The 26,274-nt window shown below is 47.2% G+C and overlaps 1 protein-coding gene and 1 long non-coding RNA gene across 2 annotated transcripts in view; one reads left to right on the plus strand and one right to left on the minus strand.

The window, feature by feature from the left end:
• Nucleotides 1-4,082: 4,082 nt before the first annotated feature.
• Nucleotides 4,083-8,762, plus strand: LOC119088307. The gene is made up of 2 exons (XR_005091930.1): nt 4,083-5,468; nt 6,199-8,762. It is a non-coding gene; the product is annotated as an uncharacterized LOC119088307 (long non-coding RNA).
• Nucleotides 6,521-26,274, minus strand: part of Megf11 (multiple EGF like domains 11) — a 326,646-nt gene continuing 306,892 nt past the window's right edge. The window contains 12 exon segments of the mRNA XM_028866814.2: nt 6,521-7,408; nt 8,018-8,224; nt 13,940-13,996; nt 16,375-16,476; nt 16,914-16,980; nt 18,947-19,065; nt 20,400-20,636; nt 21,798-21,926; nt 22,389-22,490; nt 22,493-22,516; nt 22,957-23,085; nt 24,224-24,352. Of these exon segments, the coding sequence (XP_028722647.1) occupies nt 7,251-7,408; nt 8,018-8,224; nt 13,940-13,996; nt 16,375-16,476; nt 16,914-16,980; nt 18,947-19,065; nt 20,400-20,636; nt 21,798-21,926; nt 22,389-22,490; nt 22,493-22,516; nt 22,957-23,085; nt 24,224-24,352 (1,460 nt within the window). The 3' untranslated portion in view covers nt 6,521-7,250.

Consider the following 26,274-nt stretch of genomic DNA (forward strand, 5'->3'; position numbering starts at 1 on the left):
ACCTTCATTTGTTGTGCTACAAAAAAAAGGACAAAAGCTGTGAAAGGAGTCACACCCACATGGTTTAATGGGCTGTCTGAGTCTTAGATAGGGTGCCATGACACTGTACCAGAGAGACAAAGCAACCTGAGCTTTCTCCTGGGTGGAGCAGTGCTGTACCATAGTCCTTTCCAGGACTGAATACATCACCAATAAAACAGAGTTGCCAGTCTAACATTTTAAAAAATGATTGTGTTCTTCCATATTGTAGGAGGCCGATAAAATGACACAATGCTAATCTCATTGACAGAATCTTACTTTACTAACAGTATCCATTTTCCTAAAAATTGGAGAATAGAATGTTAGAAAGGATGTTGTATCCCAGGCAGGTATTATTAGAAAATTTGCTGCATCACACATGAGTTAGAAGATTGAATTAATGGGTCTAAACTAACACAGTAGGCAGCTGCTTGGAAAAGAGAGATTATAGTCTGTAGATGTAACCAATCGTCTTATTAAAATAAGAAACACAGAGCCAATGTAAAAGAGAAAGCCGAGAGGTCAGAGCTCAGAGATAAAATCTTACCTCCTGCAGTGCTCCTAACTTCCCCGCGGGAGAGAGCTACTTCCTGTTTGTCTGTGTTTAAATAGTCTTTCTGTTCTACCTTCTCATTGGTTGTAAACCAACCACATGACTGCCTCATCACTGCCTGTAAGTACCGCCCTCCAGGTCTTAAAGGCATATGTCTCCAATACTGGCTGTATCCCTGAACACACAGAAATCTACCTAGCTCTTCTAACCATCACGCTCTTGCTATGGCTCTAATAGCTCTGACCCCATGGCAACTTTATTTATTAACATAAAATTAAAATTACATTTCAGTACAAATAAAATATCACCATAATAGTCGTAGTTCTTGTCTATTTCATCTCTTAGTTCAAATTCTTTGAAGTAATGATGTGACTGAACTAGATCATTTCTGAGTCGTGGAGGTGTTAAAATCAAATTATTAATTCTAACTCAAATCTTAAATTTAACAGATAAGTAAAATGTTAGGTAAATACTTTACAAAAATGGTTTTGGTCTTAATATCTTGATTAAAATCATTTATCACCATGTTAATTCTCATTAAATAAGATACAAGTTTTCAGGACATTTGAAAAACGTCAATTTTAACAATGTGTGTCAAGATATGTGTGAAGGAAAGGAGAAGCATTTGATCATCTGCTGAGTCAACTATAAGTTGAAAACTCTTTATGGTTTTTATTGTTTTAAAAAAAATCTCCTAGCTTTTTATTTTTGTTTTGCTGAGATAAGATCTCACGTAGCTGAGGTTGGTCTTGAATCTCTGATACTCCTGACACTACTCTGCAGTTTTGTTTTGTTTTTTTGGTTTTTCGAGACAGGGTTTCTCTGTGTAGCTTTGCGCCTTTCCTGGATCTCGCTCTGTAGACCAGGCTGGCCTCGAACTCACAGAGATCCGCCTGGCTCTGCCTCCCGAGTGCTGGGATTAAAGGCGTGCGCCACCACCGCCCGGCTTTTAATTGTTAAATTTATTTGAATTCATTTTCTTACCTTTTATTAGACATGGGATTGGTAGTTCTTAACAAATGTGAACACAAAATAATTGTGTGTTGGCTGTTAACTACACTCTACCAGTATTAGCTAGTACCAAAACTAGTAGCCAGCAACATTCCTTTTGTATTTTTGAGTTAGCAGAACTTCACCTTTCCTCAAACCATAAACTCTCAGATCCTCTTATTCCCATTCCACAGAGCAGATATCCTGATTTTAGCGTCTGTCCCCTGCTGACAGCCTCTAGTATCTCAGCAGATCATTTTCATAAATCTTCAGGAAGTGGTATGGTTCTTAATGTCTTTAAGGGATTGCCACCCATTGTACTGGCCGCTGTCAAAACCTTTCATTATTGGGGTCCAAGGAAAACACACACACACACACACACACACACACACACACACACACACACACACGCCCCTACACCTGCCTGACATGGAACAATTTAAGAAGCAACATTATTTCATTTAAAGTTTTTTTTACTACACTTATGAGGGTGCAATGGGGCATGCCACAGTACTTGGAGATGAGAGAACAACTTGAGGGAGTTGATTTCTCTCTTTCCACTGTGTGGATCCCAGGGATCAGGTTGTCAGCCTTGGCAGCAAGTTCCTTTACTACTGAGTCATCTTGCTAGCCCTAGAAACTGTTTTATATATAACTAGTTTTATTTACATGTATTTTTTGCATTAAAGTGGATACATAAATAGCAGTACTATGTAAGATCTCTGGTTCCTACTTCCTCTTACCCAAGGCTCTAGGGTAGACAGTTTGATAAGTAGACAGTTGTTTAGGCGGAAGATGGTAGAAAGAGGAGAGAATCTGACAACTGAAGTCAAAGCAGAGCTCCCCTCTGTGTGGGGTTGGTTTGGACCCCTGTTCGGCGCCCTGTAAGTCAAGGAAGAAACTGTGTAATTAGCACCCCAGGGCTCCCCTTATCTCTGCCCTTTTGTAATCACATTGTAAGCTCCACAGGCAAGAAATAGGTTTTGTTCATGTTTATATGTTGAATATCTGTTTTTCCGACAACCCCAAGTCAGAACACTGTGGGAGGGAGGGCTAAGAGAGAGGAGTGTAGGTGTACTTTTGGTATAGCTTGGGCAGATGAAATCTGGCAACTAGCTGTTGTTTAAAATAACACAGAATTCTTGTATAAGTCTATAAATATCGACTTACAATTTAAAAAATTCACAAAGCACAAATATAGTGAGCTCCCATGTAGCCATCCATTGATCCATCCTTCCTTAGAGAGGGGCACTGGTCAGGTAAACTCTTGTGTCTTCCTTCTAAGTAGGTGAATGACTAATAGAATGTGTGGATGCTAAGGGCCCAACCTGCAGCCATTATCCTTGATTATCCTCTGTGGTACTAGTACTATTCAGAGACTCACAGAGTATAACTTCACCTTTGTTCACTAAATGTGTCAACCTCCAGTCCTGGAGAATAATTGTCCCTTATTTATGAGTAGCAAAAATATATCATTCTTGATTAAGCACTATACTAAATTGAAATAACTTTGTGTGTGGTGGGGGTGGGGTGGTGGTGGTGGTAGTGGTGGGGTGGTGGTGGTGGTGGTTGGTGACTGAACTTGGGGTTGCACACATTTTAGGCAAGTTAACTCTGCAGAGCTAACATTCCCAGCCATTTATTTTACTTTGACACAAGGTTTTACTAACTTGCCTAGACTGGCTTTGAATTCCAGACCCTTCAGTCTCTTGAAGGGCTAAGATTGTAGGAGTGTATTAACTATACCTAGCCTAAAAAAATTTTTTTTTTTTTTTTTTTTTGGTTTTTTGAGACTGGGTTTCTCTGTAGTTTTGTGCCTTTCCTGGAACTCACTTTGTAGACCAGGCTGGCCTCGAATTCACAGAGATCCGCCTTCCTCTGCCTCCCAAGTGCTGGGATTAAAGATGTGTGCCACCACTGCCTGGCGCCTAAAAAAATTAAGTATCACTTAAGCCTTGTGAACTGACAAGTTGTAATATTTTGAGTTGACTTAGTATGAAGATTATATATATACCTTTAAAAGTCTGAAGAGCAAATTTAAACTTAATGAACTCATTCCAGAATTTATCTTTTAATTTATGTATATTTATTTGTTTGGTGTGTGTGCATATCCACAGCACACATGTGGAGGTCAGAGGACAACTTGTACCTTACTCCTTAAGGGGCCTGGGCATTGAACTCAGGTCATCATCTTGCCAGCCCAGTAAGCTATTTTTTTGGCATCTGTATTTTCTTTTAAGCTTTTGTGATGCTAGGAATTGAACCCAGACTTTCCTGCATGCTAGACAAATGCTCTATCCTGAGCTCTGTGCTCAGTTGAGTAATGTGTGTATTTTCTTAAAAAATAAACCTGCTGCCTTTTGATTGTTTTTGAGATAGTCTCCTAGCCTAGGCTACTCTTGAACTCACTATGTAGCCTAAGCTGCTTCAACTTGAAACTTTCCTGCCTTAGCTTCCTGAATACTGGGATTACAAGAGTACAGCACCATGCCTGGCTTTTATTGTTCGTCTGTTTGTTTGTTTTGAGACAGGCTGGCCTGGAACTCTTGGTAGTCCTCCTGCTTCAGCCTCCTAAGTGCTGGGATTATAGTCATGAGTCATCATGACTGTCCTACAGCTTTAATACACACACACACACACACACACACACACACACACACACACACACACACACACAATCTCCTACTATATCAGAAGATTTTTGTTTAAAATGTCCTAAAGCAGATGCATATGCTAAATTCTATTAGTCAAAATCTATTCATTGGATTTATATAAATTAGGTAGTCCTTACTACTGCCCTTTGTGCTACTGGAGTGTAACATAAGCTGTTATAGTTGCCTTTGAGTACACATCCTTGGGAAAACAGAGAAACCGTAATACTGGTGTGAGTGGGATTTTAACTTACTTCACATGAGTTAAGTAGATCCCATTTTCACTTTAAAAATAACCTTTTGCTTAATTTTTGAAGCATCTATTGTGATAATTTTCATTCTTCCAGCTGTTTAAAGTAACTATACCAAATGTAGGTTAGTTCTGTCTTAAACATAAAATGTAGATTATAGATTTTCTGTGTGCAGAACAACAGTAGGCATTCTTGTAAGTTAGTTTGAGAAATCCATTTTATTTAGTTCGAGGTACAGTCCCTCTGCACAGTGAACAAATATATTACAAATCTGTGATTTAAAAAAGTATTGCCATTTCATAGTCTCTTATACTATTGTACAATAACTGTGTTCTTTATTTGTCTGACTTGTATACACATTAATTTACTGGATTGAAGTTTTCATTTTGAAAAATAATGGAACAGATCTTTCCAAATCATTGTTAGAATGCACAGTGCACATGTTTAGGCCGACTGCAAACCTATTTGTGATTGTTAGACAGAAATTCCTAACAGCTCTGCATGATTGAAATGTCTTAGTGCTAACTCTTAGTTATGTGAAGGCTGCTGTCGTCACCATAGTTAATCACATCTTTGACCTTTGCCTTCTCCTCTGTATTGCCTGATTGAATTGTGTTGCCTGAAATGTTGTAGAGTGCTACAGTTGGAGAGTTGTTAGAGCTCTGCCCCCACTCTGTGTCTCTTCTCTCATGTGTAGGGAAATAAAGGAGCCCAGAGAGGGCAAGTGACTTAACAGGAGTGCTGCTAACATCTCTTGACCGAGCTCTAGCCATCCCACCTCTCGCTGGACACTTTTGTGCAGAGGGGAGTTGGCAAGAGAGAAGGGAGACTTGGAATTTGCATGATTGCAGTTTGCCAGGTAGCAGTTATTGTACATGCAGGATAAGGGAAGAAGATAAAGCCTGGGATCGAGATGCCATTTCTCCTTGCTGATTGGATTTTGCCATGCTTCTTCATCCTTGCTTCACAAAGATAATTGAACACTCATGGCCCTGAAATACTGAGGTGAGTCTCTTAACTATGTCTTTATACATATGTATGAGAAATATTAGCTTAGGTCTACAAAGTAATTTTCTAGTGTTTCTAGTTTAATAAGGCTTTTTGGAAAGTTCACTATTGCTGATCACTCGCTTCCATGCACACATGCAGCATTCGTGTTTATTTTCCTCTAATGCTAAAAGGGCCTTATGCCTTGAGTGAAGTGAGGAGGGAGATCTGCTTCTATATTTATTTTCTTGTTTTGCTGTTTCTTACTCAAACTAAGGGATTCCAAGCTGACTTCCAGTTAGTATCAACTCCACTTCCTGTAGCAGTATTCAGCTCTACAGTCTTCTAGCCCCCCTTCTGTAAACCCTTTTTAGGTAATTTTCACTGGCTAGACCCTTACTACTCTTTAAGAGCTTGGGGTGGCACAAGGGTGGCCATTAACTTCCAGTTTGCCCTTAATTCTTATGAAGGGGTCCTATAGGAATTTGGGAATTAGCCACATTCAGAATTGTCCAAGCCTCAGTTTACCTGCTATTAAACTCTGCAGTGGGAGCTATGAACTTATCTGAACAGGATTTTTAAAACACTAACTAATGGAATACATATTTGCCCATCTCAATAAGTGCTGGGCGTTAAAAAAAATTTTTTTTTTACCTTTATTTAATTTAATTCCATCAAAAAGCACAATATATGTTAAGCAACTTAAGCTTGCCATGCCTACATTTGTGTAATTTCTTTACACTTTTAGGTTCCATGCTACATCAAGTGCCATCTGCGAAGAATTGCTTGAAAACAAGTCAAGGGACTCCCAACTAAGTAAACTGAATGGGCCAAGTGGATGGTTTCTAGGGAAACTCAATTCTTACCAGCCTATGCTTTGTTATGATGCTGGTGATCTACCCTAGGGCCTTGCTCACTAGGCAAGTGGTCTTTATCAGGGCTGCACCCCAGCCCTGTGACTGCCTTTTTAAAGCAGCCGCTTAGTCCTCTGGCGCACACAGAACGACCCAGGTACTGGGTGTACTGATGTAATGCAGCCAGGCCAGGGTTGGCATTCATTATTCTTGAACTTTGACTTGGTAAAATTTGGTAAAGCAGGCATAGAAATTATTCTAGACCGAATGAAAGTGCTGCACTTTTGAAATAATTACTCTTTTATTTTATTTTTTCCCTTCTCTTTCTGTTTTGCCTACTTTCACTGATGGGGCAGAAGAAAGTGACTCTGTCTTTATTAAATTCTTGTTTTTGAAAATGCAAGTTGTCAGAAGTATGCTACATTTTAAACTCTGATTATGGCTGTTATAATTTGATGGACCATTCTTTATGTACACAGACTTTACGATTAATATTAGAACAGTTCGTGTCCACGTACCAGTTCCCTTAGGTACTGAAACAGATGTTGGTGGTAACAACAATCAACAGCACATACACATTTCGGGTGCTTTAAAGTGCCCTCTCCCTTCCCCAGCCCCCTTTCCTTCTAGGAAAGCTTGCAGAACCTAAGCTACATGCACCTTAAGCGTTGTTTCAGAATATTAAATACATATCTTTTAGCTGAATTTAGCTGATGTTGATGAGTAGCAATATCTTAAATGTTTTAAAAATCATATCCAGGGCATTTAGGGCTGAAGATGATAGGATTTGTCTTTGTGAACAGACTTCCTTGAACAGTTACCCAACCCCATTTGAAGTGCTTCCTTCAGTCCAGGTCATCTGTACTGATATTTCAAGTCACGGATTGTCTTCTTTCAGAGTCAGAGAATAGTCAGCAGAGCACACTAAGAGGGAAGCTTATCCCTCTTACTGCTTGTCCTGGGAGGGCCCATGGGCAGGGCTCTGTCTTACTGGGAGGAGGTCATAATGCCCAGGAATCTGGCTGTTCCTAGGTAGGTCGTATGGATTCTGGATATAGCTGAAGTTACGACCTCGGCCTTCTTGGACCACACTGACTGTGGGCTCTAAGGAATATGGTGAAAAATGAGTTCAGAGAACAGATTAGCTTTGTTGCCTTGGTGGGAGAGAAGAAAGTTCTATTTAACTTGTTGGGGAGAGGAACTGTGGATATCTAAATCTGACATACACGAGGATTAGGACAGGCTTGCACTAGAGCTGGAAACCTAAAGGTATGCACTGTCAGAATCCCAGCCTCTGCTCAGCAAGAGATTTCGGACACACTAGAGGTGTGGGGCCTATGAACGCCTCTAGGATCATAGTTGAAACTAGGGGAGGTGTAAGGAAGTGATTTAGAAACTTGTAAACAGTAGTTCTGACTGTTTTCTTTTTCAGACATGGATTTGTATCAACAATCAGTTAAAGTGTTGTATACTGGTTCCCCATCCTTGCTATTTCTATTGCTTATCAGTTGTGATTTGTAAGCAGAGAAACACAAGATTTTGTTTTCCTGCATTAGAGGGGAGGGCAGTCCTGGGACGGAGTTTCTCCTTGGTTTCCTTCAATGCAACCAAATAGAAGGGTGTGTTGTGGAAACAGTGAATGGAGGAGGGATTTCACTTGAGATGCTGCACTGTTGCCCTGGTTCTGCTGAGTTACTTATGTGAGACACCTACCAACTTCATATATATTTTTATTAGATGTCGACAAGGATGGCACATCTGTGTACGGAGACCCCATGTGCACAGGTGACTTCATTTCTACATAGCTGCTTTCTGGAAGCTTGCAGGTGAGGATGGGTGGATCCTTAATTGTGGCATAAGGGTTTTCACTGCTGTTCAAGGAACAAGTACTAGAACTGCACGCAGATTCTTTCATGTAATCTGCAAGGCAAGAGAGATTTCTTAGGACAAACAAGGACATAAGGATTCATATAAATACCAGAAACAGACTACAGTCAAGTTTGTGTGCCTTCAGGATCCTGGGGCTGGAAGACTGTGATATCGGAAGGTTAAATCTTATTCAATGTCTTAAGGCATGCTTTCTTAGGTATTCTTTTCCCACAGAAACAGGTTTTGGAAGGACAAGAAAATCGTTGGCTTTAATCATTAGATATTAGCTCAAGATTATTCACAGTATGCAATTACATGTATTGTTTAGTTTATACAAATGCTAGCTGGTATGTTATCATGTGGAAGCCCAGAGAGGTACAGTAACTTGGCTAGGGTCATGAGTTAGTAAATAGCACTGCAAAGCTAAGACTCAAATCTGTGCTCTGGGACTTCTTGGCCCCATGTTTTCTGTGATGATGACTACAAACTTTGATTCAGCATATATGTGTTTTAGTATGGATGTCAACAGTTTAGCGGTCTTCAGCAAATAGCAGCATCCCTGTCTTTCAGGAGCTCATCCTTAGAGTGGGCTAAATGAAGTGTAGCAGGTATAAAAAGCCCTCGGTTTCAAGCTGGCCTTTGAAACGGTACCTGAGTGTTGTTAGCAAGCTCTAAGTGTAGTCCAGGCTCATCTTCCCCGGTCCTTGGGAATGTTGACTGGAACTTGTTTCAGTTGTATCCCTCTCTGTCATTAGAACTCAGTGTCTAATAAGAATGAGATGAAGTGACAGTGGCTCTCCTGGAGATCCCTTAGTGACTAGAGTCACAGGGAAAAGAAAGGGACTTCAACTGCTACTCTCCTTCCCTTCGGGGTGATGCTCTATCTGTGCGCAGTAAACTAGTCTGACAGTTGTGTCCCTTAGCTGTGAGGCACCGGCAGGCAAGGTGTCTCTAAGTGAGTACTCTTGAGAGTCAAGAGTAACCTAAGAGCCTCTCACCTCAATGTCGGGGAAAGTGAGCTGGTGAAATTCTTAGGGAATCTGCTCACTAGAACCACCACACTTTCCATTTGGGGCTGTCAGCTAAGCTCTCTGCCCCCAGTTTTGATTTTGCTGAAAATGTTAAAAAGTGAAAGCCATGTGACTCAAGGGGAACTGGACGTGCAAGTGACTGAAGTAACTGAGCTGGACACCAGCACGGATGGTCTGGTGTGGAGGGGTTCACTCGGGACGTTGGCAGCTCCTACTCTGGCAGGCAGCATGTCCTTGCTTGTGTGTAGAAGTGCGTTCACCACTAGTTCTCGTCCCTTCAGGTGTTCAGAGTGCTGGGCCGCAGCAAAGCATCAGCTGTCCCCCTCCTGCTGCCTGCCTGCCTCAGTGCTTTAGGAAGAAACTGAGACTTAGGGAAGTCAGTTCCTCAGAGTCCCACGGCCTCTCCTAGCAAAGCCAGTTCCAGAAGCAAATCCAAAGTGCTTTTCATCCCAGCTGAGCTCACAAGTTGGGAGAGAAGTTGGCTTTAGTCTGGTTGGTCTAAGGCTGACCTTTGTAGCATCTGACTCAGGGAGGAAAAAACATTCCTGCTAGATAATGAGCGGTCTCAGCCTGTTCTGGCTAGGACTGAAGGGTAGGTAAACAGGTGCTTCTGCTGGTGGAAGCCTACCCACGCAGAGGACGGAGAGCATGGTGGCCTGGATTCTAGATTGTGACTTGTCTAAGGCTGTCATCTTCGTTTGCCTCGCAGTACTTCCTTAGTACTGGGGAGTGGTGTAAGCCTGAGAACTTCCCAGTCTGTCCTGATATGGTTGGTCTGCACTCATCGGGCAGGGAGAGGCTCAGGACTTCTTGTTTAAAAGCTGTCCGTTACTTGTCACCACTGTCTTGGTTGCATATTATGTGGAATTGAGGGACAGCTTACTTTGTGGAGCACTTGAAGAGTGACTTTCATTCCAGTTAGGTTATTCGAAACTTAGGCGTTGGCTGTGATTGGGCACACCTGTAATCCCAGCATTTGGGAGGCAAAAGCTCGCAGATCTGAGTTCAAGGCTGGCTTGGTTCACACATCAAGTTCCAGGCCAGCCAGGACTTTATAGTGAGACCTTGTCTCAAAGCAAATAGAAAGAAACTTGGTGGGGCGCTGGACAGGAAAGGACTGCTATTACTGTTTAGAAATGAGGAAACCAAAGCTCAAAGTTTGTTAGTCTAATGCTTAGTGCTTAGGACGCAGCCACTGTCTTATCTGACAATCAAGATGTTTTTCCATCAGCATGTCTAGTTAGCTGGAGTGTAAGCTCTTTACAGCTGCATCACTTTATCCTTCCTAGAAATACCAGGGCCTGCTGAGAGGACAGGCTAAGTTAGAGCAGTGGAAAGCCTTCGAGCCTCACCCAGCTGTGTTTTCACCAGAAAGTGAAACAGTGGGCTGCTCTCAATATTTGATGAAGAAAACGTTAGCTTTATCCATTTCAGTATATTCCTTCTCCTGGGCTAAATTGTAGCTGGGGCGAAGGGGATTAGGCTCAGGGCCAAGGATCTTCCATACCAGGTTTGCAGATCAAGACAAGACGGAGAAACCCATGGAGAGTGGTGTTTGGGGAGCCTGCTGAGTTATCCCAGTCTGCTGGGAACTGGAGGAGACGGGGCAAGGCAAGCCAGAGAACTGAGCCTCAGGAAGCCAAGCCTTTCTCTTGTTGAGTCATCCACCTGCCTGCTCTGATGACAGGGTGTGGGGAAGAGTAACCAGCTGGGCCGGGATACTTCCTCATCCCTTCGCAAGCCCACTCCCACCCCAGTGCCTGCTTGTCAGGGCACTGTGCAAAGAAAGAGGAAGCATGCAGTCCTCCACGTGCCGTGGCACTTACTCTCCTTGTTTCCTCCTCTGGACCTTACGCAGTTGTGCGTATCATCACAGTCAAGATGGGTTTCTGAAATGAACATCTTCATTTTTTGAGGAAGCACAAGTCTAGGGAGGAAACAACTTCCCAATATGTGAATATGTTCTGAACCTGTGAGTATGTTCTGAACCTATTAAGGCCTGGTAGCCATTTAGGGCCCAGGTTACTCAAATTTATGTGGAAACCCAGACACTTAAGTATCTGTTGCTCACCTCTGAGCTGCTGCTGTCAATAGGAGGCCAGTGTGCTGCTTCTGTTCCTGGGGTTAAGCTAGCATTCTTCACTTCAGTGAGAGATAGATATGGGGAGGGATGGGATGTACGGGTGTGGGGGTGGGTTGGTTATCTGAGATCCAGAAAACACTGGCCAGCCACAAGCGTTGTCAGGATGTCAGTGGGCTTCTTCTAAGTGTCTGAGAACCCAAAGTCACGTGAGGGATCACAGGTTGGGGGAGTGGCAGTCCAGGCCCAAGATTCCCAGATAGAAGAAGAAGGTGGAGAGAAGTGGATTTTTTCCTGTCACACTTGGAAAGCATGACAGACAAGGAATTGGACACGCCAGTTCATTGTACAGTCACTATGCTGAAGGAGGAAAGGGAAGGCAGGTGCTTAGCTGTGTAAGCAGTCTCCTTCAGCCTCCCAAGGTGACGGTGAGTGGAGTTCCCAGTTAGAGAAAAGGAGATGTTACTGAATTAGGACTTTTAGAATGTCAGAGTTGGAAAGGGCCTTACCGGTGGTGCTATCACAACTGTCCTTTTTTAAAAAGGAAAAAAAAAAAGCCAAGACCCACACGTACTGCTGTGTCTAGTGAGCACTGCACAGCTGAACTGGAGCCCAAATCCTTTCCTTCTCTGGCAAGCCACACCCCCCCCCCACACACACACACCAAGTTTAGAGAACTCCTAGACTCTTAATTAGTCCTGCTGGGTTTGGCTTGCCCCTATTGCTTTAGTGACATGAAATAGCTGGGGATTTAGCCAGCAGGTAGGATTTGTTCCATGTGTTGTTTTGTAAGCATTTCTTACATTCATATGTAAGTTCTACAAAGATACGTCACTGGCCTCTTTTTGAACTCTGTTGTGCCATGTTGGCCCCCAACACTTGATGTACATTTGCCTACACAGTTCTCTCTAAAAGGCTGATTAGAGCCAGTTGTGGAACAGAATTTGGCTGCTTGCCTGTGAGAGCCTCCCATGCACTCAGATGATTCCATAAGACAGGAATGCAGTGATGCCGAGGCAGAGACTGGCTTTCATTGGCTTTGTTTTATGGTTTTGAGTTTAAAAGCAGTTACCCTAATCACCATGCACACGATGACAGGGAAGGTGTGCCTGTACACTAGTCCCAGGGCTTGTCTGAGCTATTCTCCATTGAGTCATGCATCTTCTCAGAGCCTCAAAGGCCCTGGGATAGCTCTCTAGTCCTCATTCCACACTGAGAAACAGATTTAGGGACATAGCAGACAAGTGGCATTATGGCTCTTCTGTTGGCAGCCTCACATACCGAAATGGTGTGTGCCTCCATTTGGATGGTTTAAACCAGAATCCTCAGAAACTTGCCATAATCAAGCTCCTGGGGTAATACGGCCTATGGGCTGGCTTAGAGCTTGGGAATGGCCTCCTCCTCAGACAGGTCTCCTGGGCTTTGCATATCCTAAACCTGATGGTCGCTCAGCCTGCTCTCCTCTTTCTTGTAGAACACACCACCACCCATGTTCTGCTCATCTCACTTCTGATAGCCAACTTCCTAAGATTGTACACAAGTTGCTCTCCTGATTAGGAGATGGCCATGCTAGGTCTGAAAGATCAGAACAGAAAGCTGGGAAAGCTGGGGGCAGTTTAGACTAATGATAGTTGGATAATAAATTCATAAGGATAGCCTGAGGTACTCCTCTCAGTTGCAGAGTGCTGGGCCCTCCTCTCCATCTACTGCAGCAGAATCTGATGGGGGGGGGGTGTAAACCTGCAATTTGAACACAACTTGTAAGGTGACTCTGGTGCAGAGGTAGATTTAGAATATCAGTTGGGATTTTTGCTGAGTTTTATTACTGCTCTTTCAGTTTGAGACTTTGAAACATTTCCCAGAGACATCACATTGGTACCACTTTTATAATACACAAAAGCGCTTCCCATCCGACTTTATTGGACACCCAAGATAACCTTGTTAGATAATAAGACAGGCATGAGTCAACAGGACAGGCATAATTATCCCAACTTTGCAGGTGAAGAAACAACCTTAGGAAACACATGGTTAATAAGTGACAGAGTTCCAAAGCACCCTGCCTAGCTCACATGTTCCAGCATTTAAACCTGGGACCTAACTGGGGGGCTGGACTCGATCTTTGGCTTCACCTGTAGACTTCCTAGAGGGATGGTCCGCCTTGTATGTAGTTCTTGTGGCGTAGGGATCTTTCTTGGACGCAGAGATCTCTGGAGGATAGGGGCTGTTAACATGGGCATCATTTGCAATCTTTGTGCCCCACCCAGAAAGGCAGCAGGTGCAGGGTGGTGGTCCTTGCCAGCACAACAGAAAGCCTCTGGGGCAGGTAGATTGACTTTATTTCAGATTTATAATCAATTTAACTCGTACTAATTGGTTGGATAATGATGGTCTACATTTCCGAAGACATTTAGTTGGCATCTATAACAAACCCACAAGCGTTTGCTAAGCAGGTGCAACTGCAATGGAAAGATGAATTCATTATTATTAGGATTGCTCCTCCTGGGCAGAGCCACCCAGTGGCTCTGGGTCCCGTGAGCTTCTTAGCTTTTTTGTTTGTTTGTTTTTTTTAAGGGGCATGGGGTTTGCAGTATTCTCTCAGGCAGAATTCCTTGCCATTTCAGATCGGTAACAGGACATCAGGATTAGATACTCTACCTTTGAAGCCTTTGTCCATAATGTATGTGTTCTGACGTCTATCCATTCCGCAAGTGCCTGCATAAAAACAGAAGGAAAGAAAATACAGGGTGAGGCTTCTTTAGACAGCTGGTGGCTCTCCCCCCCCCCCTTGTCTTTTTCTTCTTTTACCCAGAAAATAGTTTACTCCCAGTAAACTGCTCTGGATTTCATCAGTCTAAATAGTTTTGAACATAGAGGGCTTCTTAAGGGCTCATCACATTAAGATGGGCTGCAGCCCTTTGGGCTTTCCTCTGGACCTGCACCTGCCTTTCAGGATGCCACCTTTGGTCTCTATAGATGAGACGCCAGACTCTAGAGGCACAGGGTAAGGAATGAAGCTGGACCAGGCCTTAGCTGGAGGGAACAATGAAGAGAATTCTAATCCTCCTTTCCCTTGGTTGTAGAACGGAGTTGGAGGCAGGGTTTCTCACCTCGTAGCTCTGATGGAGCCAGAGGGAAGTAGACAAGTAGCTGGAGCACTTAATTACTTTCCAGGAAGAACAATCATTCCCGGCCACAGCCAGCTTACTCAGTTACTCATTTTGAAGGGTGTGGGGAAGTAGAGCTTTGTTCCTGAAAATGTTGCCAATGTTTTTCAGCCCTAAGGACTTCTTTCATTTTGCTGTTTGTTTTTTCCTAGGTTCCCAGAATGATGGTCCTGAGTGAGCCCTAGCCACAAGCAGGACATAAACTTGAGCTGATTGCTACAAGCGATCCCAGGGAAAGGCCAAGTCTGGCCTTTCCAAGTTGGTTAACTCACAGTTATGCCCCTCCTCTCCCCTTCACTCTGGTGTTTTGTTTTGCTTTTGTTGTTGTTGTCTTTTTTTTTTTTTTTTGAGAGAGAGAGAGAGAGGAGAGAGAGAGAGAGAGAGAGAGAGAGAGAGAGAGAGAGAGAGAGAGAGAGAGAGAGACTATGAGTACAGATGCCAGAGGTATTGGATCCCCTGGAGCTGGAGTTTCAGGTGGTTGTGAACTGTCTGATATGGGTGCTGGGAACCAAGAACAGTATGGATTCTTAAACCAGATACACCTTGATCTTTAACTGAAAACAGTGCAAGGCAATCGACAAATACTTACTAATATAGTTTAACTCCACCTAACTTGCCCACATTTCTGACACCAAAGACAAATCCACTGATACTTGGATCCTTCCTCCACATAGAGTTCCCAAGTTGAATTTGTAGGAATTCGCACCTATGTGCCCACCTTACACACCTTCCTGAGTGATACAGCCGAAGCAAGCCATTCTAAGAGTCCTGAAGGAGCCCATACCCTTTAAAAACCTGCAGCAGGCCATGCTGACCTCAGTTTAACACTTAATAGTCAAGGGTTTCCTTTGCTTTCCTTGAAGAAAGGAGGGTGCCTACAGTTAGCACTCTCCCCCCTTTTCAGGAAACAGCGGTCCAAAAAGTGTCAGAAACTTGTTCAAGAGTATACAAGCAAATGCAAAGTTGAGTTGTGGTAGAGCCTAGATCATCTCAGGGGGTCTCCCCCAATGGCCACAGCCTAGCTGGCTATGAGCTAACAAAGGCCAGTGTGTAGTGTTCTAGCTACAGTGATTGAAGGTCTGTGGCACTAGAAGGAACTAGGGCTGAGCCTGGATGATGCCCGGGTGCTCTCATGCTCCTGTTTGGATCACAGTGACCTCAATGTGAAGTGAGGATGGGGATTATGTTATAGTCCTGGGGTACTGAATGCTTAGCAGGGCCCTTGCAACCATGCCTGCTCCACAAGATGAATTCCAAACCTTCATGCTTCCAGGACTAGAGGCCTGTGGAGGTTGACTTAGCTTCAGTGGAGCACTAAGTCACCTCAAGCCCAAACTCAAACCTAGAGTTGTTAAGCATTCTGAGGCCCTGCCCCAGGGCGTCCTAAAGGAGCTACTTTGTAGGGAGGCCACAGTCCTTGTCCATCCTTTGTACTCTTTTGACACTCATTTTTAAAACTGATGCACGGGTTCCCCTTTCAGGACTCAGTTGCCACACCCCTCTCAGGCCACCACATTTGAGCCTAGTGTTGGAGTCCAGAGGATACTAGGTGGTAGATCCTGCCTACCTTTCTCCCGGTCTCTTCTCAACAACACTACCTTGCTTTCTAAGATGGTAGTTCTGGGGCCTCTCTGGGAATCATTGAACTTTCTGTGCAGAGAGCCAGTCTTGTGTTGTTGACACCATTGTTGGTTGCATGGTGCAGAACGGAGAGTACCGCTAGGCTGTGTCCCTCCGTAAGCAACCCCGATTTGTCCACTTAGCCAGCATGTGAGGGTGACAGGGCTAGTAGGAGGGGCTGGGGCAAACTGCCGCCTTGGGGTGGGCACAGGGCTTATAGACTAATCACGGGTAGGCTCCATGGGGACAGGGATGGGGTGCAGAGCAGTCTGCTCTCGGGGTGGAAGGAAAGGCTGGGGGTCTGACCTGGTGAGTGTGGCTCATTGTGGCGGCTGAGGTGTCTAAGTTCAATGTAGAAGTCTTCGGGCGGGTACCTGGCCTCCAGGGCACTGATCTGGAAATGGGAGTCTAGTGAGAGGAATGACAGGGAGGAGCCATTATTCCTAGGGCCTGGATGGCAGGAGAAGGGGGTGGGAAGCAGAGGGTAGGGTAGGGGGCAGGCCAGAAGGAATCGGGATCTCCATGTAGCATCCAAAGGGGTTGGGGTTATCCGTCCTTTTCTCCTCCCCTCCCATTCCATTCCGCCCTCCACTAGGGCAGAGGGAAGAAGCCTTGAAAAGTGCCAGGCAGAGGATCCTTTTCCACAGTGGCAAATACACTTTCTGCTTCCACTGGAGATTTCCTCATTCCATTCCTAGTAGTCACTGGGCCACAGCCATGCGCTCCCTATACACCACAGAGGAAGCCGTGCTCGGTACTCAGCTCTTGCTTTTAGATGGGGCAGCTCCCCCAGTACAGAGGTCGTGGTGGGGCTGATGGGGAAGACAACTCAAGCCACTACTGACCTAATACGTTCACATAGCTGTAGGGGGTCCAGCCTGCTGTGTCTCTGTCAAGGGACTTGTTACTGAGCTGTTTGGAGAGGAGAGCCAGTTAATCCCTCATGCCTCAGCTGCCCTTCCCCAAGTGGGCACTTGGCCCAGCCTCAGTGTACCCATCCCTAAGATGCTCCTGAGCTCCCGGGCCCTGGATGACTGAGTAAAGGAGGACCAGACAGATGTTGTGTGACAAGCTCCCATTCTGTAGTCGAGGCCAATGAAAACAGTACATGCCCAGACCAAGTTCTCAGGCCCCTGTGGCATACGGGGGTTATGCTGCAGGGTGTGGGGGGCTCTATCCGTTCCTTATCTGAAACAGGGCTACCTGCAGTGCTTGCCCCTGGGCCATAGAGGAGAGTCTCTATCATGTGACCAAGGAAAAGTTCCAGTCGTGAGACTGATGATGCAGTCCTCTCCCTCCATTCTCTTACTGCCCTTTATGTGAGGCAAGGATGTTGTTTCAGACATGGGGCCATACTCAGAGATACACAAGAGCCAGAGACAAAGCTAGCTCTAGAATTCAGGTCTCAGCTGCCTGTTCCATCCATGGCATCATGCCTACTTTTGCTCCAGATGTTCTGCCAGGAGGGGTTCTTGTCTACATAAGGCCAGTCTCAGCCCCTGTGAGGGGAGCCAGACCAGTCCTCTACCGAAAGAGGAGCAGGCTCTTGTACAAATGATGTCATGGCCTCCAACCTTTGTCTCAGCCCTGGCTTGTGCCTCTAGCCTGCCGCAGCTTCGATAACATGGCTGTAGTTAATCAAGGGCTGCCTCTTCTCTCAGCTCCTCAAGCTTAAAGCTGAACTGAGCCTGGATAAGAAGTCCTGAGTGGAAGATGACAGGCAGGGTGGCCAAAGCTATTAGGCCTCCAGGTAACCTGTATGCACCTTGCCTGTTTGATAGAAAAGCAGCCCTCAGGCCTATGGGCTGGTGGTCATTCTTCAGGGGATAGATGAGGAGGAAGGGATTCTCAGAGCTCCAGAAGAGGTCTAATATGAAAGCCGTGCTCCTGCCCCGGGATAGATGATGGTGCAGGAAGCCAGGGATCCCGGGATTGTCACTCCCCAAATGGTCTTGCCATTCTGAGTGTGTGTGGGGGGCACATGCTTAGGTGGGTGTCAGGAGGTGTGTATAGCAGGAGCCCCCCCCCCACAAACCTTATACTTGGGGCTGTTCATGTCTCAGTCTCTCACTCTGCCTCTTACTGGTCCATCAAGGGATGCACTACGTCCTATCTACATACATATGTGATGAGGCATCTCTAAGATTGGTAATATTTGTGACGAAGGACATCTACCTATTCTATGACTCAGTGTTGTGCTTGGAGCTATCTGAGGGGACACAACTGATCCACCTCCTTTCAGCAAGAATACTAGCTAGTATTTGGGTTCTCATCTGATGTGTGTATTGATGGCATTTATGCCCAAGTTTAAGAGGCATCCAGTGGTTAATTGAATAGAGTTACTTCAGAGTATATTGCTAACACACTGCAGCAATTTGTGGGAAGCACATATGTTTCGGGTATATGTATTGGCATATGACCAAAGTGGCTATGTATACACAGGTGTGAGATAAGATGGTTGCATGTGCTGTTACTATATTCTGGTAGGTACTAGTTATCTGTACACAAGGTGCAGGTATGTTCCAATGAGTGGGCAGTGTGATGTGGTTGCATGGGATAGAGCTTGCTGAAGGTGCAGGTATGTTCCAGTGAATGGGCAGTGTGATGTGGTTGCATGGGATAGAGCTTGCTGAAGGTGCAGGTATGTTCCAGTGAATGGGCAGTGTGATGTGGTTGCATGGGATAGAGCTTGCTGTCGCCATACAACATACTCTTTCCCAATTACATGATTCAGAGTGTTCTCATGACCCATGAGTCCTAGGATTATTCTTAGTGTAGAAGTTCCAAACAGCCTCTCTGTGGGGTGCAGTTCCTGGGCAGAGGGGAGTGTTAAATGGAGAGGATAGTTGGTGAGGGCGGGGAGCCAGGGGCCCAGTACCTTGGTGGGGCTGTTCCTGTCCAGAGTGCTGACCTGGCTGGTGGCAGGCCCCCCGCACGCCAGTGTGTGGTAGCTGGCATTGGAAAAGCACTGGGCATGGCTGCTACTTTGAGACAAATCTGGGAAGAGAACAAGGAGCCGTATTCCATCATACACCTGCCCTTGGTTGAGATGCCCCCAAGACTAATGCTGGAGCTGGGCACTGCAGACAGACAGTCAGATTCCCCCCATCCTCCAAGCTACCTGGCATCCAGTAGCCCTAAAGCAAGTTGGGGAGCCAGCCATGTTTTACTTTTACTGCTGGCCCTCTGTGTAGCTGACAGGCCAGGCTTGCTAGTACAGGGTGTCATGGTCAGCTGGAAGCTATGGACTGCTGGCTCTGCTGGCTTTATGTCTTTGAGTTGCTATTTTAGGTGTATTGGCTTTTCTTGCTCCCCTCTCTGGTCAGACTCTAGTAATAAGTACATAGAGAACTCCATTTATGTTGACCCCAGCTCTTCTGAGGATTCTACAGGACTGAGGAAAATCCAGCCATTCTTGCTCATTGTCATTATAGAAGAAAACTGCCAAATCACAGTGGGCCTGGGCTTTCATCAGAGGATGTTGGCTTTGGTTGGACCCCAGAGTGGCCAGGAGATCTCTGGGGCCAGTGCTGTCTATCCTGTTCCTGGCATAGAGCTGGCACACAGGAAGCAACATTTAGCAGGAATGGCAGATGTGGTCTAGATGCTCATAAATTAAGCACAAGGTACAGGAGGCTATCGATCAGCTATTAGCCATGGGAAAGTCGCCACCTTCTTTTCAACAGTGCAGGCCTAACCAACACCAAGGCAGTTCGAGAGTCTCTGCTGGTTAGCTAAATATGAAGCACAAAGCCTTCTCTTCAAGGTACCAGTTCAGAGGAGAGAACGGATCTGGTGCAGTTCCATACATGCCTCACTCAGACTACCACAGGATGCCCACTGGCATTTCTACCATATCTAAGCACACAGGGCTGTGGGACACTTCCTAAGTGAGGCACCACCCCTATTACTATACTTCTGGGGAGCTCCTCAGGGATGGCCTGAGGCCCTCCCAGGGAAAGCAAAAGTCCGTAGGGCACAGTTTGCCAAGGTGCTCGGGCCTCACACCGGGAACAGTCCCATGGCTTGCTTAGGAAAGTTGCTACTTACTATGTATCTCCTGTAGACACAGCCCGAAGAGGGTGGGGCATGGGGGGTGGCACCCATCTGAGTTCCTTGGAGCTTGGGCTCCAGGAAGCAACACCCTCTTGGAACTCCACAGACTTCTCCAACCCCCATTTTCTCTAAGGGGTGAACATCCCTGGGCCCAGCCACCCACCCTGCAGGTATAACCACCCATGTTGAACCAAGAATGTAGATGTTCCTGAGAAGGCCACATGCCTCCTACTGGGTTGTATGGGTGAAGAAGAGATACTGGGACATAGTCTGACCTGAGAGCGAGTAGTCTGTGCTGGTCATCCTCATGGCCGGGGTGTAGGAGACACGGGGAGCCAGGTCACGGCCTTTCTCTTTCTGCCGCCTCCGTCGCCAGGCAAACAGGCCCAGCAACACCACAACCAGGACCAGCAGGAGGATGATGCCCGTGACAGCACCCACTGAGTGCCGCTCTGCTCCCAGAGCTGGACTGATCTTGGTGTAGGGATTCAGCTCGTCCATCATGAGGGCAGCTGTGGGCAGAGGGAGGCCTGAGCCAGAGCTGGGCCTGATGCCGATATACTTCCTGGCTATCCCCTTCACCCCTGCCTGATCGTAACCTTCACAGTGCCTCCGTTTCTCCTAAGGCCAGGGAGAAGATCAAGTCCCAGCATCACAAAAAGAAAATGTGATTCAGATGTGAAGCAAAATAAATGCTTACTGAGTATTTACTCAGGGTCCACACATGGGTTAAGTTACTTTATCATTGTGTCAGACCTACAAAAAAGGAACTAATTATTTACCTTTTCCACACAGTTCAAAAAAATAAACTGAGTCACCAAGCTTAGGTAACTTGTCTGAGTTCACCTAATGAGTAATTCAGTCAGGAAAAACTGGCTTTAGTTACTCTTACTGCTTACCAGCTGTGTGATTTAGGATGTCCATGGGGACAGTAACCCCATCTTCCCCCAGGGAGACGTAAGCACCAAATGATAGACTGGCCTTGACAGCTGGGAGCTGATCTGGTGAGGGTCTGTCCTCTGGCTGTGCAGCATCTGGACCTCTCTCCCTGGGTCTCTGCTGCTAGCTGAAGAGAGCTGGCTATCACTCTAGGTAGCAAATGCTGCATTTGCCTCAACTGCATGGCTTCAGACTGCAAAGTAAGTTTGTCTGATGTGGGTAATTCAGAGCCTATTTTCTGCTCCCATCTTCTAGAATCAACAATAGCCTCCCAAGTCTGCATAACTTTACAAAGAGATTTTTACATTCAAAGCCACCGTTTACAGAGTGCTCGGCATCGCTGAGGCCTTTCTTGAATTGCCTCAATTTGATCCCCTCAGGTGTACTATGGAATGTTGCCAAGGCGTAGAGCTAGTGTCACGTTGAGCCCTTTGGACAAAGGTTAACATCTTAACTGAATGGGGAGTAAAAGGTCCAGCAGAGGAAATGACCCGCCCAGAGACACCTAGTAGGGAGTGGCAGAAGTCAAACTTGGCATGCTGGTGGCCTTTCCCAGCACTAGTTCATGGGGGAACTCTCGGAGAATGTGCTCCCAGAAACTGTAAAGTGAGGCTCCCAACTATGAGTAAAAGGTGGTGTCATAAACCTCAGCTGGTCTGGTTAGACCTCTCCGAAGCCACCAGTGATTGGGCCCTTTCCACCCCTGTCCACACATTCTGCCACCTGTAGGTTACCTTGGTCACACCTGATTCCTTTGAATCCGGGGCTGCAGTAACAGGTACCGGTGACATGGTCACAAGTGGCATTGTTCATACACTCACAGAGCTGCTGACACCCGTATCCAAAGGTCCCGGGGGCACATCCTGTGTGGTATGCAGAGTGCAGGTGAACCGTGAGACACAGCCACGCCCCACCCCTCCCACCCCAGCTGGGGAAGCCTGTGGCAGCAGGACAGTCGTAGTCCACCCACGGTGAATGAAGCCTAGTGAATAGTTGGGGGTGGATGGGTAGAGTGTACCACCCTGAGTCAGGCCCCACCTGCCTCTTCCTCCTGAGCTCATTTAAAGAACCGGAAAATCCTGCCTCCCTCTAGTCCCTCCTTGATCTGCCTACCACACCCCTGCCCTGTCTGAAGTGGAGATTCTCTGACCATGAGTGTGTAGGGTTAGCCTTAGGTCTTCCTCAGAAGTTGTCCTCAAAGTCTAGAGAACAGGAGCTGCAGTGTCCTGGGTGGGGTGGGGTGGGGTGGGGGTTGGAGGAAGCAGCCTCCCCTGCAATGGGCAGAAGCCTAGCCCAAATACCAGGACAGGGTTGGGGCGGCTTACTCTGTTCACAGTGGCGCCCGGTGAAGCCTGTTCGACAGGTGCATTTCCCAGTGATGTGGTCACAGCTGGCTCCATTCTGACACTGGCATATGTGCCCACATCCTTCCCAAAAAATGCTGCAGGGCAACCTGCAACAAGACCACAGGTCACAGTGGCTGTGGGCTCAGGGAAACTGCGGAGACGTTGCTGGGACCAGGCTGGTCTGCCGCTTCCTCCACAGCATGGGATAAAGGCTCGTGCGCCCCACAGAGCCATCTGTACCCACTGAACCTCAGTCTAAAAGGGTGGAGGGCAGGGGCAAGGCGATCCATGCAATAGGGTCTCAGCAGCAGAGGACAAGCTCTGGTCTCTTTGTTGTGCAGCCCTGGGATTTCTTCCCCATGGTCCGAGGGTCTGGTCCTGTTGATTGCTGGGGTCCTTTCAAGATTTTGGATGATCCTGAGGTGTGGCTGGTCCTGGGGCCAGCCTCTTCCTCCCCACCCTCTACAAGCCAAGACTATTCACCAAGTGACCAGTAGGCCGCAGCATCTGACTGGGAGTGGCCGGGAGGCTGGGAGGCAGGGCTTACGCTGCGTGCAGAAGAGTCCAGTCCAGCCAGGGGTGCAGTGGCAGGCCCCATCCTCGGCGCTGCAGCTCGCCCCGTTGTGGCAGCTGCATGTGTGGAAGCAGGCAGAGCCCCAGAACCCAGATGGGCAGGCTGTGGGGGGTGGGGAGGTGGGATGCAGAGGGGGAGGGCAGGGCAGAGAGGAGCGGGAGGAGAGGGAGGGGAGGCGAGTACACATCAGAGCCAGCACATCTGGATGGACCCAGAGGGCCATCTCTTGGCCTTTGGGGACTTGATAACGCTATTCTCAGAATCCTTCCGCTCACCTCTTGGCCTCATTCCCTGGGATTGCTGAGGCCCAGATTCTCTGCCCACTCTTACTCTCGGGTGACTGAGGCAGCCTTAGGGCTCCTGTACCTCCACTCTTAGAGGGACTGATGGGAATAGAGGTGGAGTAACACCGGCCACACTGACTTCTCCACAAGTGGCAGGGGCCGTCTCCTCTTTGGGGTCTTGTGCGGTCTGAGGGTGGAGCCTGTGGCTCCCACCAGAATGGAATTCCCCCAAGTCTAAGCCGTTTAACCGGGACCTCCTTACAGGGACAGGCTTTGTCTCACAGATCAGACAGGGAGCTTCAGAGGCCAAGGGCTGGGGTTCTCTTGGGAAGGGTTGCTTTGGTATCAGACTGCAGCACCCTGTTCAGGCTTAGGATGCTCAGGACATCATTCATAGGGGCCATCCCACAGGATGTTCCCAAGCTTCCAGGGGTGGCTGTCCTAGCCTAGCCAGTCACAAACTCCAGCATGCCAGCCTGTTCCCTCCTCTCATCTATATTTAGACTGCCCCTTCTACACGCAGATGCTAATGGAGTATGAATTCTCAGGATTCACAGCAGTAATGGCACTGACAATATTGATGCCTTTAATATCTGCAGTAACGATATCCACGGTCAGTACTAGGAACTCATCAAGTTCGCTGTTTTAGCTAGGTGGGACTGTCAGGGTCAGGGAACAGTGATCTGGCTCAGTGGGTAAAGGCACTTGCTACCCAGACCTGGTGAACCTGAGTTTGATGCCTGGGACCTCCATAAAAGTGGAAGCAGAGAACTGACGCTATAGAGCTGGCCTGTCACCTGCACATACATGCTGTAGCCCTGGGACACACATCATACACACAGAAGTAACACCGATACATACATGGGTCTCGGGTGGATGCTCTTGCCTCCAGGAGAGTTCAGCCCTGTGGCTGGAGGCACCGTGACAGAAGAGCATTTGCGGGGGCAGCAGCTTACCCTGTGAGCAGTCCTTGCCGATCCACCCAGGGAAACACTGACAGGAGCCGTCGATGGGGTTGCAGGTCCCGTTGTTGGCACAGGAACACAGCTGGGCACAGTCCTGCCCAAAGTGCCCTCCAGCACACACTGTGGGCACACGGAAGCCTGGCATCTGCCTTCTTTCCCAGGCTCTAAGAGCCACCACCCACACAGCTGTACCCCAAGAGGTTCCAAGGCTAGAGCCATGATCTGGGTGGGACCCAACGCCTGCATGGTAGGTCATACTCCGTCACATAGAGTGCCTCCTCCTCCCACAGCAGCACCCCAAGAGGCCCTGTTCCGATTCCTTTGACAGGGACAGGCTGAGGCCCATAGAGAGGATATCACTTGTCTTGGGTCTCACAGATAGGAAGTGGCAAGATGGGGGTGGCATCTCTAGACTCTCAGTCCGGTGCTCCTAGACTACCTCGCAGCCTTCTGCTTTCCCTGGGTGACCCTTGACTACCCTCTTGGACACATGGGTCCCTGGACCACACACCTCCTTCCAAGGGCACTCCAGGCATCTCTTCTGTGCTTTTCCTATGGCGAGAGCCTTCTACATTCCTCTGACCCTCAAGTCCAGCTGTGGGTGTTCTGCCTGCAAGACTCAGCTTAATTGTCACCCTACCTCGGAACAGTAAGGTGGAGCAAGCCTTAAGACACTGACATCTTCGTCAGCTGCCTTAGTGTCCCCAGCAGCCTGCTTCTGGGTCTTTTTGGTTTTCTTAGTCCGTAAGCAAAACAATGTATATCATTCTCAAGGCACTTGTTTAGGGTTTTTATTGTATTTTATCTCAACTTAGTCCTAGCTGGGTCCACCCATCTCCTCTCTTCTGGGTGCCCATGTCCCTGTTTGAGGCTTCAAGTAGCTTCTTCCTTGAACTCGCCACTTACTGAGACTTAACAGCTGTTTCAGGCCAAGCCCGAGTGCTGCCCCTTCTAGTGCCCCCTGCAATGCTGGGGAGACAGCAGGCACTCAGGCCACCAGGGCCAGGCATCACCCTTCTTCCCTCTCCCCCAGATCCTCTGGCCTAAGCTTTGCAAGGGCGGGGCATGTGGTCTCGTTTTCTATTGTATGTGACCGTCCAGTGAACACTGAGGAAGGAGGCCTTAGGAGTCACAGCATTCTGGAAGGCTCTACTACTGTGATTGTCAGAGGACTACGAGTAGTTGTGTTTTTGTTTGTTTGTTTGTTTTTTTAATATTTATATGTATCTGTGTGCAAGTATGTGCACATGTTACAGGTGCCTGTGAAGGCCAGAAGAGGACATCAGATCCCTTGGAGATAAAGTTAGAGGCAGCTGTACACTGCCTGACGTGGCTGCTGGAAAGTGAACTCAGGTCCTCTGCTAGAGCAGCTAGCCTTCTTAGCCACTGAGTCATCTCTTCAGTCCCCATGAATTAGGTACTGATTCCTTGGAGGAGAGTGGCTTCCTTTGGCCCAGGTCTCAAACAAGGGATGCCATCACCTCCCATCCACCGCTCTGCCCCCCGTTACCAGCCCCTTCCCAGCCCGACCGGCCACCGGGTAGCCAGAATACACATGTCGTCTCTACCTCTGCAAGCATGGCTAGCGGCTGGGACAGATGAAGAAGGCAGGTGGGCCCAACTCTGCCTGAGGCCCTAGATCTGTTACACAGTCAGCAAACACAGGACATTTACATGCACCAGAAAGTGATCACAACATTTCACAAATACTAACTCCCTTATTCACAAATACTACTGCACTCAATCTCGATAATGTCTTCATCATTGGTCCCGATCATTGAATTTCCCTGACACATAGGGAGACGTGTCCAAGATTACACAGCAAAGAAGTTCTCTTTCTTCGCTGAGGACATTTTAACAAAGCCCTTCACGTCCCACCCCACCCTCTGGATCTGTTTCCTCATTAGGATGGAACAAGGGCCCCCACTCAATGGCCTCAGGCCTGTTCGTAGCTACAAGGAGGCTGGCTGATCAGGGGCTCTGTTCTTCCCTTCCCAGGCAGGTCTCTGTCCCGTTTGCTGCTCAGATGCCACCCTCCGCTT

The sequence above is a fragment of the Peromyscus leucopus genome, chromosome 7 (assembly GCF_004664715.2).
Source record: "Peromyscus leucopus breed LL Stock chromosome 7, UCI_PerLeu_2.1, whole genome shotgun sequence".
NCBI lineage: Eukaryota > Metazoa > Chordata > Mammalia > Rodentia > Cricetidae > Peromyscus > Peromyscus leucopus.